Below are 13,461 nucleotides of genomic sequence, written 5' to 3'. Positions count from 1 at the left end.
AGGGGCCAAAGACTCATAAAATGTACTTCTGGGTACCACAGTCATACTGTAACATTAGATAAACTCTCTCCACCCAGAGAATGACAGTTAAACAGTCTCTCTGGTACAGGGAACTCTACTTACTTAGAGTTGTGAAACTTTTTCATTTTCCTTTTTTTTTTTTTTTTTTAGTTGTTCTCTCAAAGATTTGTATTCTGATTAATTCCTACTATGCCAGCAGGGATTTTCACTGCATAGAGAATGTAAATAACATGCAGTTATTTTGCAAAGTGGTTGTCAAGGATAGGTATTTTCTTTGAGGCATATCATTTTTAATCCATGCTTAAGCCTCTGATGTTCATGAGATATGTGTCAATGAGAGGTGAAAAAGAGAAGAGCCAGCTCCCACTTACAATAGGAGGGTTCAAACGAAAGGTATTTGTGGCAAAACAATAACTGTACCTTGAGAAATAATCTTTCACTGATATTTGAATATTATTAAAATCAGTATTATTTTTCATTATCGCAGTAATAGATAATAAGTCCTACACTATTACAGATAACATTTTAAAAATTTAGGTTGCAGTATAACATGGACTATCCCATGAACATTTTGTGTTCAGTTTATCAAAATTTATGTTCTATTCACAGGTTCTAGTGACCAGCCATGATACTAATCTTTACCTTAAATTTATGACAATGATGTTTAAATTTTCATTTCTTATAGTCTACATTTTATTTGTAATGAATAACAATCTAGCCAACAAACAGGCTATTAGTTTTAAAGGTAAAAATATAAAAACAAAGCAGAATAGACAAAACATACTGATATAGGAGCATATGAGTGAAGTTAATATGGAATTTGCTAGGGATTTAAATATCAAGTCACACTAATGATATGTAAGACAAGCAGCTCTGGGGTGCCTAGGTGGCTCAGTGGGTTAAAGCCTCTGCCTTTGGCTCAGGTCATGATCTCAGGGTCCTGGGATCGAGGCCCTCATTGGGCTCTCTGCTCAGCGGGGAGCCTGCTTTCTCCTCTCTCTCTCTCTGCCTGCCTCTCTGCCTACTTATAATCTCTGTCTGTCAAATAAATAATAAAACAAAATCTTAAAAAAAAAAAAAAAGACAAGCAGCTCTGCTAGAAAATGGCCATCACAAAATTATAAGACAAGTAGATAAGTACCGATTCTTTTCCATATGAAGAGCTGAAGTTAGATTATTTAGCTCAAAATATAATGTCCTATCTGTGAAACTTTCCAAATTAATGTTAATTTTTGTCTTTGGAAATGGAAAATGACCTAAATAAGGGCCAAATAGAGCAAAATTGTGGAAATAAAGAGTGGCTTAAAATATCTAGAACTATATCTTGTAATTTTTTTTTCTTAAGTAGTTTTAACAGTCACAGAAATAAGTTAGAGCCTGAAGTGTGGATTCCTTTTTTATATACCTGTTTTATCGAGTAGGTATCTTGTCATCAGTCACCCAAGTTGTGTTGCAAATTGACATGATATTTGTGTAATGGAATGTTTACTTTTTAAAAGTGTTCTCAATACAATCCCCACATTTAAATTATTTGTGTTGATGCCATAGGACAACAACTGTAGAGCTAATGCAGCAGCAAGAGATCAAAATCACAGAATGGAAAAATCCCTGTAGTTATGAAAACTGAAATTAACATTTCCCCAAACTAGGCACAACACGGATCCCTAGGAACAAGGGAGGAATTTTGCTAGTCAGCTACTGGTCTGGGATTATTTTCTTATTCAAATGCTCTGTAAGAGCCAAAGAAAGGCTATTAGCCAGTCAACCATGGTTTCCTTTTATTTCTGCTTAAACAAATCAGTGATCTGGAACCAGAAAAGCTCTGCTCAAATAAGAATTTCACTGAACCAATTGCAAATGGCATTAGAATGAAATTGTTCAGAATGCATTTGATGGTAATTAACATTTTCTGCTGTGCTAAATATTGCCCTGAAGTGAGCCATTTGGAAATTGGAACAAATATACTTTGGGCAAATTCTAAAGCTTATATTTTAAAATCAGATAGGTTATTCTAGTGTTATAATTTCCCTATTGTTAAAATACGCAGAGATATCATGCTTCCTTGACCTTGAAGTGTTATTTTTTTCCCCCTTTATGACCAGAATAGATATGAGGACTGTATGGGTTATATAGTTAAAATTTTAATATGGGAAATTATATTAAACTTTTATTTGTATGTATATTATGTACAGAAATTATCTCACATCTTCTATTTCAGATAATGATGAAATTGTTATTTTAAAAATATCAAGCCTATGTAGCTATTACTTCTACTAGAAAATCTTGCTTCTTGGCCACTTATTAATGAATAGGAGAACACACTGGCAGAAAGGATTATGAAAATTGTTTTAAATGATTGAAATGTCAAAACAGCAAGATGTTTCTAGTATTTGGTGTCCATAGGAATTATTTATCAAACCATTTAATGACTTCAGTAATTAGAATATTTCCTAATGGTTTTTTGCATGAGAATGTTTTATATAATAGACAGGTAGGGCATGGGGCACTCACACAAAATGAAATGAAGCAATTAATTTTAAACAATGCCAGATGGCTCAAATTATTGCATTCATGTTGGGTTTTGCTCCATCCCATCCCTTCCTTCATTTTCAAAACTTAGTTCTGATAATAAAATTTCATTTGACAAAAATATTTGTGTCACCAAAAGAAAATTACAGCCAACACAAAAAGAGAGAGAGAAACTTAGTTCATCTCTACTAATATTTTTTGATCATCTATTTCTGTGATGTTAAAAAGCAGTCAGACCCTGGTGAAGCAAAGGTGAATGAGACCCAGAGTTTGGTGTCATGAAACTCACTTTTTTTTTCTTTAAAGATTTTATTTATTTATTTGACAGACAGAGAACATAAGTAGGCAGAGAGGCAAGCAGAGAGAGGGGGAAGCAGGCTCCCTGCTGAGCAGAGAGCCTGATGTGGGGCTGATCCCAGGACCCTGAGATCATGACCTGAGCTGAAGGCAGAGGCTTAACCCACTGACCCACCCAAGCACTCCATGAAACTCACTTCTTGCCACAATTTTGTGGTCTATATATATATGAAAAGGTAAGCTACTTTTCTGCCTTTGTTTCAGTTTTATGAGTGTCCTACTGTCTCAATAATTCCTTAAAACTTTCTCCAGTTCACACTTTCTTTAAAATCTATCACTTACTTTTCTCATTTACTACTTTTAGGGGCACATGATTATATATTGCCTTAATTATTTCTTTATGTGGATTATATTTTTCCATGCATTGGTTATTACTACATATTATATTTCTTGTGCAGTGCTTTGTGCATAGTAGCTATTTATAAAATTTGAATAAATGTTTGAAATATTGAAGAATTTATGTATAGCCCATACAAGCATCTAAACATGTTAATACAAAAGATGGTAAGTGTAAATTATCCTTTTGGTAAAATCTAAGTGCACATTCAATATGGTGGCATGGAATTAGTAGGGCAATGTAATTACTATCCTCATCTTAATGATAGCTTACTCGTTATCCATTCTCAAATATCGGTCATTTATCTTTAGAGCTTTTGAATTGTTAAAAATCCTCATCTGAAAGACTGCTTTCTTTCTTTTTAACTTAAAGATTGAGAGCAGAAAAATATATAGTTTTAGAAGTAAAGTCAAATTTGGATATGTTCTCCATGTTGATTTGCTGATGTTATTATGGGAAGAGTTTCAAGTGCACTTGGAAGGAAATGAAAATGGAAAAAATGCTGTGTTTGTGGGCTGAGATCCATGGTAAAACAAAAACATCCATGGGGTTTGACATAAGCAAAGCTGTAGGACTAGATCAGTTTCCAACTGCCATAATCCAAAGATAAAAAGGATTTTTTTTTTTTTACATCAAAACTACAATGCAATGAAGACATACTAGTAGAGGCAAAATACATGTTTGATACAATTTATCATTATATGCTTTTTTTTTTCTCTATCAAATCCCATAGTTGGAAAGTGGTATGAAGGTATTGTCTCCTTTGATATTATAAGATGGGTAATATGCCTATTTTTCCTCTGAAATGTCAGTTCCCAATTTTAATTAAGAGTATAGAAAGAGACTCCATTTTGTTCTTTTGTGTTAAAAAACCCCATAGGAGGGGCGCCTGGGTGGCTCAGTGGGTTAAAGCCTCTGCCTTCGGCTCGGGTCATGGTCCCAGGGCCCTGGGATCGAGCCCCGCATCGGGCTCTCTGTTTGGCGGGGAGCCTGCTTCCTCCTCTCTCTCTGCCTGCCTCTCTGCCTACTTGTGATCTCTGTCTGTCAAATAAATAAATAAAATCTTAAAAAAAAAAAAAAAAAGACCCCATAGGAATGGGAAATCCTGGACACTGCTCAACTGTAACACATTAGTGGTTCCATGAAGGGAGCCCATTGCAGAGCCTTACAGAAGCACCATTTCAGGATTTAAAAAAAAAAAAAATTGTGTGATCTTGGTCAGTCTAGTTAAAGTCCAGGCCCAATGGACTTTATTATTATTATTAAATTATTATTAAATTATTCTGGAAATAGGCTCGGTACGTTTCAAGCTCAACCAAACTTCTCTTTGATCTTAACATCACTCTTTAAGATGACCATGAGACCCTTAAGGCTTCTTCCCAAAAAATGATCCACCATGCCACATGGCCAATATAGAACTAGTCTGTATTCTAGTGAAAACGAAATGGAAATCAGCACCTTCTTTATTTTAAAAAATAAAAATATACTAAAATGATTATAAATATGGTGCATAACAAAGTACTGAGTGATTTCCTTGTGAGTGTATGTATAAAGCAATATTTTGCTAACTTCCATTTTGTTTATATTTTGGAATCTTCAACTTTTAGTGAAAAAATAACATTAGGCTGAGATAATTTGAAAAGCCAAAAGAATATCTACTTGAAAATATAATGCTTTCATTAGTAAAGTACATGTTAAAGTTACTTACTAGGAAGTTCTGGTGGAGGAGTTGGGACCAAAGTTGGTTCTGGATAAAGACTCATATTGCAAATCCCATACGTTAGGCTAATGTCATCCAATGCTATATCACTCAGGATCTGGTTTTTAAAAGCATTAAAAGCAACCTGCAATTCAGAGAGGGATATGAAACCATTCTACTCTAATCTTTTTCTGACTTGATTCTTCTTGTGGCCCAATATTTGCTGGAGAATCAGTATTACCAACTCCAAATATAAGAGGGCAAGTTTCTACACAGTGAAATATTGATAGATTCTGCTTTTTATAATCCTGCTGCTGAGTCCACGTCCCTTCTTATGGGTTCATACTAATCTAAATTTTCACTAGTGTTTTTCTTCAGATTTAGGCAATATTGCCACAGTTTCTCTATGTCTCTGTCTCATGATTTATCATACTCTACTGTACTCTGACATGGATTCACATTTTCTGGCAAGGGACAGCAATCTTCTCACAGATTCCTCCCCGCAACTATTTTAGAAATCTGAGTAGCTGTCTGCCTTCTTATAGCAAATGAGCCATAAAGAGAAGACACACCAACTAGATAATTTAATTGAGAAAAGAAAGGGACAAGAGAAAATACAAGTGTAATATGATCACTCAGGGCCAACTAGTACTGGTCATAGTTCACCCAGGAAACTGATGTGGGATACTTTGTGAGGGTAATGTCCAGAAGACACAGACCCAGACTTGGAAGAAAGTTTCAGTAGTCAGATGAAAACTATTAGGTTCTTAAAGACAGTGGGTATTTTATCTGAACTTTCCTGGATCCTCTTTTGTGTAGGAAACACATAAACAGAATACCCACAATACATTAATTGCTCTCCTAGGCACATTGTATACATTATCTCATTTAATTTTTTCAATACTATTGTAGAGTTATCCATTTGCTCATTTGTTCATTCTTTTCACCTTCTTCACACTAGACACAATTCCTAATAAGGATTATTTTCTCCTTTTCATGCACGTGCAAACTGAATTTCAAAGAGACTAAAGTGACTTAAGATTTCACGACAGTGACAAAGTCAAGGTGCAAGTATTTGTAGAACTCAATGCTCTCATTCTGCCTGATAAGCTAACCTTGAAAAAGTGGATCCAATTATATTATTAAAAAAAAAAAAAAAGCTCAGTGGGTTGAGCCAGATTGGCCTCTGCAATATAGTAGTCCCCCATTATCTGAGGTTTCACTTTCTGTGATTTCAGAGCCTCATGATCAGCTGGGTTATGAATAAGAAGATCCTTCTTCAGGTATTATCACAGCCATGTCACAGTGCCTATATCATTCACCTCACTTCATCTCATCATGTAGGAATTTTTTCATTTTACATCATCAAAAGAAGAATGAATACAATACAATAAGATAATTTTGGGAGAGAGACCAGATTCACATAACTTTTGCTATATTACTCTAATTGTATATTACTCTAATTGCCCTACTTTTTTACTATTGCTGTTAATCTTTTACTGAGTTTAATTGATAAATTAAATGTTGCCATAGGTACATATGTATGGAAAAAACCCATAGCATATATAAGGTTCACTATTATCTGTGGTATCCATGGGAGTCTTGGAACATATACCCCACGGACAAGGGAGACTACTGTACTTATTTCTATGCTCTGCCATTCCTTTGTTCCCCTGATGTTCTGTTTTCCTTTATCCTTCAATGTATTATCAGAAAACAAAGCTGGAGAAGAAAACTTCACAGAAAAAAAAAAATTAGATAGACTCGGAAGAAAGAAAAGAAAGAAAAAGGGAAGGAAAGAAAGATGGAAGGAATGTAGATGAAGGTGTTTGATTACTGCCTCCTTCTGCAAAGTCATTAGGAAAAACCAAAGCCTTCACTATGACTATGTCTGTCCAAATATACACCTTCTGAAAGTTATACTCTCTTGCCTGAAATGACCTGATTAAAACAATGTTAATTTGGTCAAACTATTAGCCTGCATTATCCTGTATTTTAATTGCAAACACCCTTAGGAAGAGAACACATTAAGCTGTTATCTGAAAAATTAATTCACCTTAATGTGAAATAAATGACCAGAGACATCCCAAGGATACAGCTCATGGAATTTATTTCTAAAGGAAATATATAGATTAAGTCATCAAAGTTGGGCAGGGTAGATGGATACCGATGGGCATGGCTATTCTAATAGAAAAAAATGGCTCCCTAGGAAAGTGCAGGGCTGATCTAGGTGGTATCTGTGAAAAGCTGGAAGTTCTAGGTGAGCAGGGGACATAGGAAGACATGGCTGGCATCTGCTAGAAAGTTGCTGAAGAAAGCTGTAATATCCCCCAATATTTCTATGGATCTTATGGATCATTATAAGTAGTACTTTCATGTAGTAAATTGTTCCTCAATAAGTGTTTTTTTTTTTTTTCAAGGATTTTATTTATTTATTTGAGAGAGGGAGATAACAAGAAAGAACACAAGAGGGGTGGAGGGGTACAGGGAATGGAAGAAGCAGGCTCCCCGCTAAGCAGAGAACCTGATGTGGGGCTCTATCCCAGGACCCCAGGATCACACCCCAGCTGACAACAGACTACTCAATGACTGAGCCACCCAGATGCCCCTCGATAAATAGTTTTTAAATAAGTTAGTGAATAAATGAAAATAAGGGCACTCAGAGATTTTTTTTTTTTTTCTTTTAGAGAGAGAGTGCACATGCTCACGTTGAGGATGGGGAATGAGAAGGGACAAGAGGAGGTGGAGAATCTTGTTTTTTGTTTGTTTGTTTGTTTGTTTGTTTGCTTTTTTAGTATATGTGCTGCCAAAGCCAGCACAGAAAGGGAGAATCTTAAGCAGAATCCACACCCATCATAGTGCCCAACATGGGGCTTGATCTCATGGCTCTGAGGTCATGACTTGAGCTGAAATCAAAAGTTGGGTGCTTAACCAACTGAGCCACCCAGGTCCTCCAAACTCCGAGATTTTCTTAAAAAGAGACTAAGAAAGTAGAGAAAATGACTTGGCTGTATTCAGAAAATATTTTTTTTCATCATATTATCTTAAACTATAATTGTATAACCATTTTTAGAACACAAACACATGATTATAAATCACAAGGTATTTTGCCAACCTTAAATTCCACTGTTTCATTTAATGTTACTTGTCCATAATTCCAATTTTCTCCATAATTTCCTTCCTTTTGGAAAACTGTCTTCTCCATGTTTTGGTCACTGCTGATATTAATGCTTAATTTATAGACATTTTCACCATACATATAATACCTAATTTGGAAACAAGCACATATGATTAGATTTCTACAACATTAGAATAAGTGCAGTTTAGGTTCTTCTGAATCCTTTACTTTCTCTGGAATATTCCCTTTTTCCTTGAATGAAAGAGTTGTTAGTAAACTGTGTGTGGGGGGGATCTTCCAGAATTTTGCTATTTTATCAATTGAAAAAATAATGCAAATCCATTAAAACTTGGGATGTCTTAGTGAAATCACAATCCTGGCAATGTGACAAAGGCAATGGTACACATAAATAAGAGTATTTAACATGTGTCTAGGACATACCAGAAACTGAGGCAGACTGGTTCTAAAGTGGGGTCTAAAGGGAGACTTAAGAGTCCTACTCTTTCTCTTCTCCCTCCTGGTCCAGTGGGGGTGGAAATGTAAAATCCTGTAAAAACAACAAAAGAAGTTTTTACTTCATTTAACTGTCAGCAATTTCATTATGTGAGATATATCATGTTATAAGGAGAAAGAAACAACTTTAAGGTGAAAATATAAGGAGTGGGAAGGAAGGTAGATTCCATAATACATTATTATTTAGGAAAATCACTTCACAACTCTGGACCTCCCAATTTATAAAACAAAAGGCTTGAACTGGAGCATCTCTAAGGGTATATCAAATTCTGACTTTTTATGAGTCCACATGATTATTTTATCATATTACTGTCACCAGATACCACTTCGATTCCCACTTACTAGATGTTTTTATCAATTCACTTCTTTAGAGATAATGATCACATAAGAGTATTTAGATATGCCGGTAGACTAACTCATGATATATGCAAGTATTTAAGCACAAATTTGAAGGTGATGTTAAGAGTTTCAAAGACCATCAGTTTTTTATTCCATTGACTATACTGCATTTCTCTATATAAGAAATTACCTGATTTTATAATGGTTTCATCTTCCATATTCCTTTGAATGGTAACTAATCAGATCACAGAAGAGTAGGAAACATGCTAATCTACATAAAAGCTTTCTATAATAGCTCAAGCCACTGCATAAAGTGTTTTTGGTCTGGAATTCATTATTCCAACCAATGACTAGAGTCATCTGAAGTGTGGGAAGAGTTGCTAGAGTGAGAAAATTTTGAACATTTTCTTAGGGAAATTGAATTTTTTTATTCTTAGCTTGCTGCTCAGATATTATGACAGAAAGCAGGAAACATGTAGCAAAATATGCTATGAAAAAAGGCAATATTGGGTAAATCTGATTTATAATTTCTAAATCTGATTTCTAATTAGTGTAGCTTTTTATGAAATGCTGAAATTTAATGTTTATTTGAAATCAAGCATCTTCTCTCTTGTGTTTTCCAACAGAAATTTTTATAGACAATGCTGTGTAAAATTCAGAGTTAGTCATTTACAACATGTAGCGTAAGGATAAGATGTGAAGAAAATACTACTAAAACTGCCAACAGATATATCAGTTTATATTTAGATTGGTAAGGCAAAAAAAAAAAAAAAAAACCCTCAGAATGAATATTTTATCAAGGTGAAATCATGGTCAAATATATTAACAAATATACATCCACTGGATTTAAGTTATAAAATGTAAAATGAAAATGAATGCATGTTTAACATTTTATATTAACACATTACTTTATATAATGCTATGGCATTTCATGAGTACTTATTTTAGCTCTATAGTTAGCGCTCAGTCTAACAAAAACTGTAGCGTAGATACAGAGGGGATGAGCCAGAATCTACACTTTAAGTGCTGAAATCCAAATCCCTTTTGAGTTGACCTTAATTTTAGTTGATTAGAATATAGTTGGGGAGGGAATAATTAAAATGCCATTGAATTCCCTGAATAAATAATGAACTGGCTACCCTGTTAAGAAATATTTCTAGTTAGCAGCAATTATACAACATAAAAACTATTGTGCTTCTATTTATGTTTGTCCATGTTCAATCAATTAGTTACATTTAGAAATATTTTTAATCTATTGCTTACTCATTAAGCAGTAATATATATGAGATTTTTGCTTTGATAAAGATATGATGCTATGAGTTTTGTTTCATTGTTCAGATAACATGTACTTAGGTGGACTACAGTACCTTAAGAATTTTCCATAAATAAATTTTTAAGAGCATAATCTATTAAATATCACATAGAGTTGCATATTTTGGAATATAAAATAAAATAACATAATAGTAAGTAATATAATAAAACTAAATAATAAATGATAAATAATACATTAATAATTTCTGTGATACCTGTTAAATTCTTAATAAATTAGAAGATGAAGGAAATTCTTCATAAAATCATGAATTTTAAAAATAGAGTATTGCTTACATAAAAATTTACTTAGTCTACCTAATTGTCCTTAAATTTCATCTCCAACATTTGCTTGTGGGGGTCACTTGACCTCTGTTTAATCTCTCTCAGATATAGAAGGAATCATTGTGTTCAAGGCAGTGCATTCCATTTCAACACAATTAGAATCTCTTTTCTTTTTAAAAAGTAAGTTATTGTGTGCTTATTTTTTCTCATTTTGCTCCTGGGCCCATTAAGGATAAATGAATTTATGTTAATTCTACAAATATTTAAAGGTTACTATTTTGCTTTTTCTAAAACTTCTCAAGATTATTCATTCTTTTTGCCTTCAATAATTTAATATGGCACAATTTCAATTGTTTCTCCATTTGATAAACTCTCAATTAGCTGTATATCCAGTTGATTCCTCTCAGAGTATGGAAACCAGAAGTTCATACAACATAGCTGTTGGAATATCTTACCAGGTGTACAAGTAGGGACATCCTAACACTTGGGATTATGATTTAAGTTATAACATCATTGGCACTATTTATTTCCAAGTTTATCTTATTCATAGTTCTCCAACTCTCTCTGAGAATTCATCTCCAACATTCTTGCTCAATAACGCCTCCTTCTACGCAATCTAATTGGTCCCTTATTCAACATCTTTTACCATCTCCTTATTTCCTACTAAACAAACATATATTTACTCTAATGTTTGAGGCTTCTGTACTATGTATGACTTCAATGTTATTTTCTAGCCATAGTTCTTATAATTCATTTATACACAGCACTTCTGCAATATTAGATTATTTTAATTTGCTCAACACCTAAAAATGTTAAGATGTTTGGGTCTTTTTTTTTTCTGTGTATTTATGTTACTCTACTTCTCCTTACAATTGCACATGTCAAAATCCTACTAATTTTTTGAGATCATTAAATCAAACTGCCATCTCCTTTAGAAAGCTCCTCTTTGTGCTCCCAATTATATGGGACCACTCCTTGTGAATCTGTTACATGTGTACTTCTCTGATGTTACTTAATTTGTTCTATTTGTTCTATAGTCACTAACATACTTATATGTTCTATTATGTATGTTCTATTATATTCATGTTCACGGTGACTTTTAAAACTGCTAGACTTTGTGAAAAGAACGACACTTAGTTCATTTTTGAAATCTCAATATGGATTAGCTGAATGTTGCTTAATTTATTCTTATTATACCAATTTGACTTGCTTTTTTATTTTAAATTAATAAAGGAATATACAAAAGGAATGATTAAATAGATATTTTTCATAACCACACAGGAATTGCTATGGTCAAATGATAGTTTCTTTTAAAGTCCTACAAATTTCTTGAAATGTCTTTGAGAACACTTGGAATTAACCTCAGAGTCAGCCTAAACCCCTGAAGACTGAATATATTTTGTTAATTTAAGCATACAGTGAATCTCTTTCTTGAGCCTTAGGTTTTTCTTACAACTTCTTTCTATCCCTTTTTCTGCTTATTTCTCCATGAAACAAACCTAACCTTTCACATCCAACACGTCAATTAAAGAGAAAAAGTGTTGAACATGTGCTGATATGGTATAGAGATAGCAGCAACCGGAGAGGCAGTAGAACTTTATGGAAAGTTGGAGATCCCTCTCAGGAAGAAAATTAGCTGTTATAAACCATTTTGTGGGTAGTGCATGCCTATGTAAAATTAACGGAACCTAGCAGATAAATATTGAAAGTTTTAGATTATAGAATGGTTCAAATTCAAGTCTATGTATATTAGAAAGTAACATCATTTTCTAAAATTCGACATCACAGGAAAGATAAGGGAATAAAGACAACACTACTTTGAAAACACAAAAATCACACTTATTTTAGAAAAAAAAATCCATGCTAAATGAAATGCAAATATCTAAAAGGCTTAATATTCTTTTGAAAATTGAGCAATGTAACTACTTTTCTCCAAGCCTACCACTTAAAGCAACAGTACCACAGCCAATTTGTGTCTGTTGAATGCTTTTGCATCACAACAAGAAAATAGTTATAATACTTAACATTTCTATAGCACTTGTCATGTGCCAGGCATTTTCTTTATCTTTCTTTCTTTCTTTTCCTTTTTTTTTTTTTTTTTTGGTAAGCATAGTAACCAATTTAATGATCAAAACGTGCCTCTAAAGTCAGGTCTTATTATCATCAACCCATTTCCCAGATGATGGAACTAAGGCAAAGAAGAGAACAGATAACTTGCAGTGCTGGTTTAAATCTAGCTGACTTCAGAGTCTCTATTTTAATGATCTTTACTACTACACTATGCTGACCCCTATGCATTGGAAACAATTATGATTTCATTCAGAAAGGCCAACAAAGAAACGCTTTCTTTGGGTTGTCTACCCTCTTGTGACCCCTCCATTTCTGAAGTTTTCACATGTAACTGACCTCATTTTCTCTCAATGTTCTGAACAAACGAGCCAGTTCTGAGCACCCCCAGATGCTGCCCTGTATCATTGCCACCATCTCCACTGACTCCCTTTGCTTCTAAGAGGTACAGAGAAACTCGGAGCCTTGACAGTGGAGAGATTTAGGAGGCCATAGCTCTCTGCTCTACCAGGAGAGAGTTCTTTAGAAGGAGCCAAAAGTTAAGGGGCTTAGATGTTCCTCCCTAAAGCAATGTTAATTCAAAGTTTATCTGTTTCATTTAGACGTTTCTGTCATTTAAAGTGAAGGCAAAGAACAAAAAAGCCCTGCACGGATAAGAGGAACAGCAGGAGAGATTTAATTCTCTTCCATTTCAGAGGTAGGATGTTCTGACACATAAAAATGCAGGTTGGAAGAAAAATGCCCCTGGGGGTGTGGGGGCGGAATGTCTGGTAGATTATGAAATCACTGGTATGAGAGTTGGAGAGAACCTATTAAATCCTATCATCCGTTCTCATTACACCACGGCCTCTGGTGGGCTCTGAACTGCTCTGACTTGTCTCATTTTAA

General features: G+C 34.1%; 1 protein-coding gene across 1 annotated transcript in view; it reads right to left on the bottom strand.

Annotated features, from left to right (window-relative positions):
- Nucleotides 1–13,461, bottom strand: part of TMPRSS15 (transmembrane serine protease 15) — a gene marked incomplete at both ends in the record, with an annotated part of 114,529 nt that overhangs the window by 58,454 nt on the left and 42,614 nt on the right. Inside the window, 3 exons of the mRNA XM_080822906.1 lie at nt 4,953–5,088; nt 8,059–8,209; nt 8,503–8,608. Coding sequence (XP_080679032.1) covers nt 4,953–5,088; nt 8,059–8,209; nt 8,503–8,608 — 393 coding nt within the window. The remainder of the gene's footprint in view (nt 1–4,952; nt 5,089–8,058; nt 8,210–8,502; nt 8,609–13,461) is intronic.

The sequence above is a fragment of the Martes martes genome (assembly GCF_963455335.1).
Source record: "Martes martes genome assembly, chromosome: 1".
NCBI lineage: Eukaryota > Metazoa > Chordata > Mammalia > Carnivora > Mustelidae > Martes > Martes martes.
This window is presented reverse-complemented; position numbering and strand designations above follow the sequence as displayed.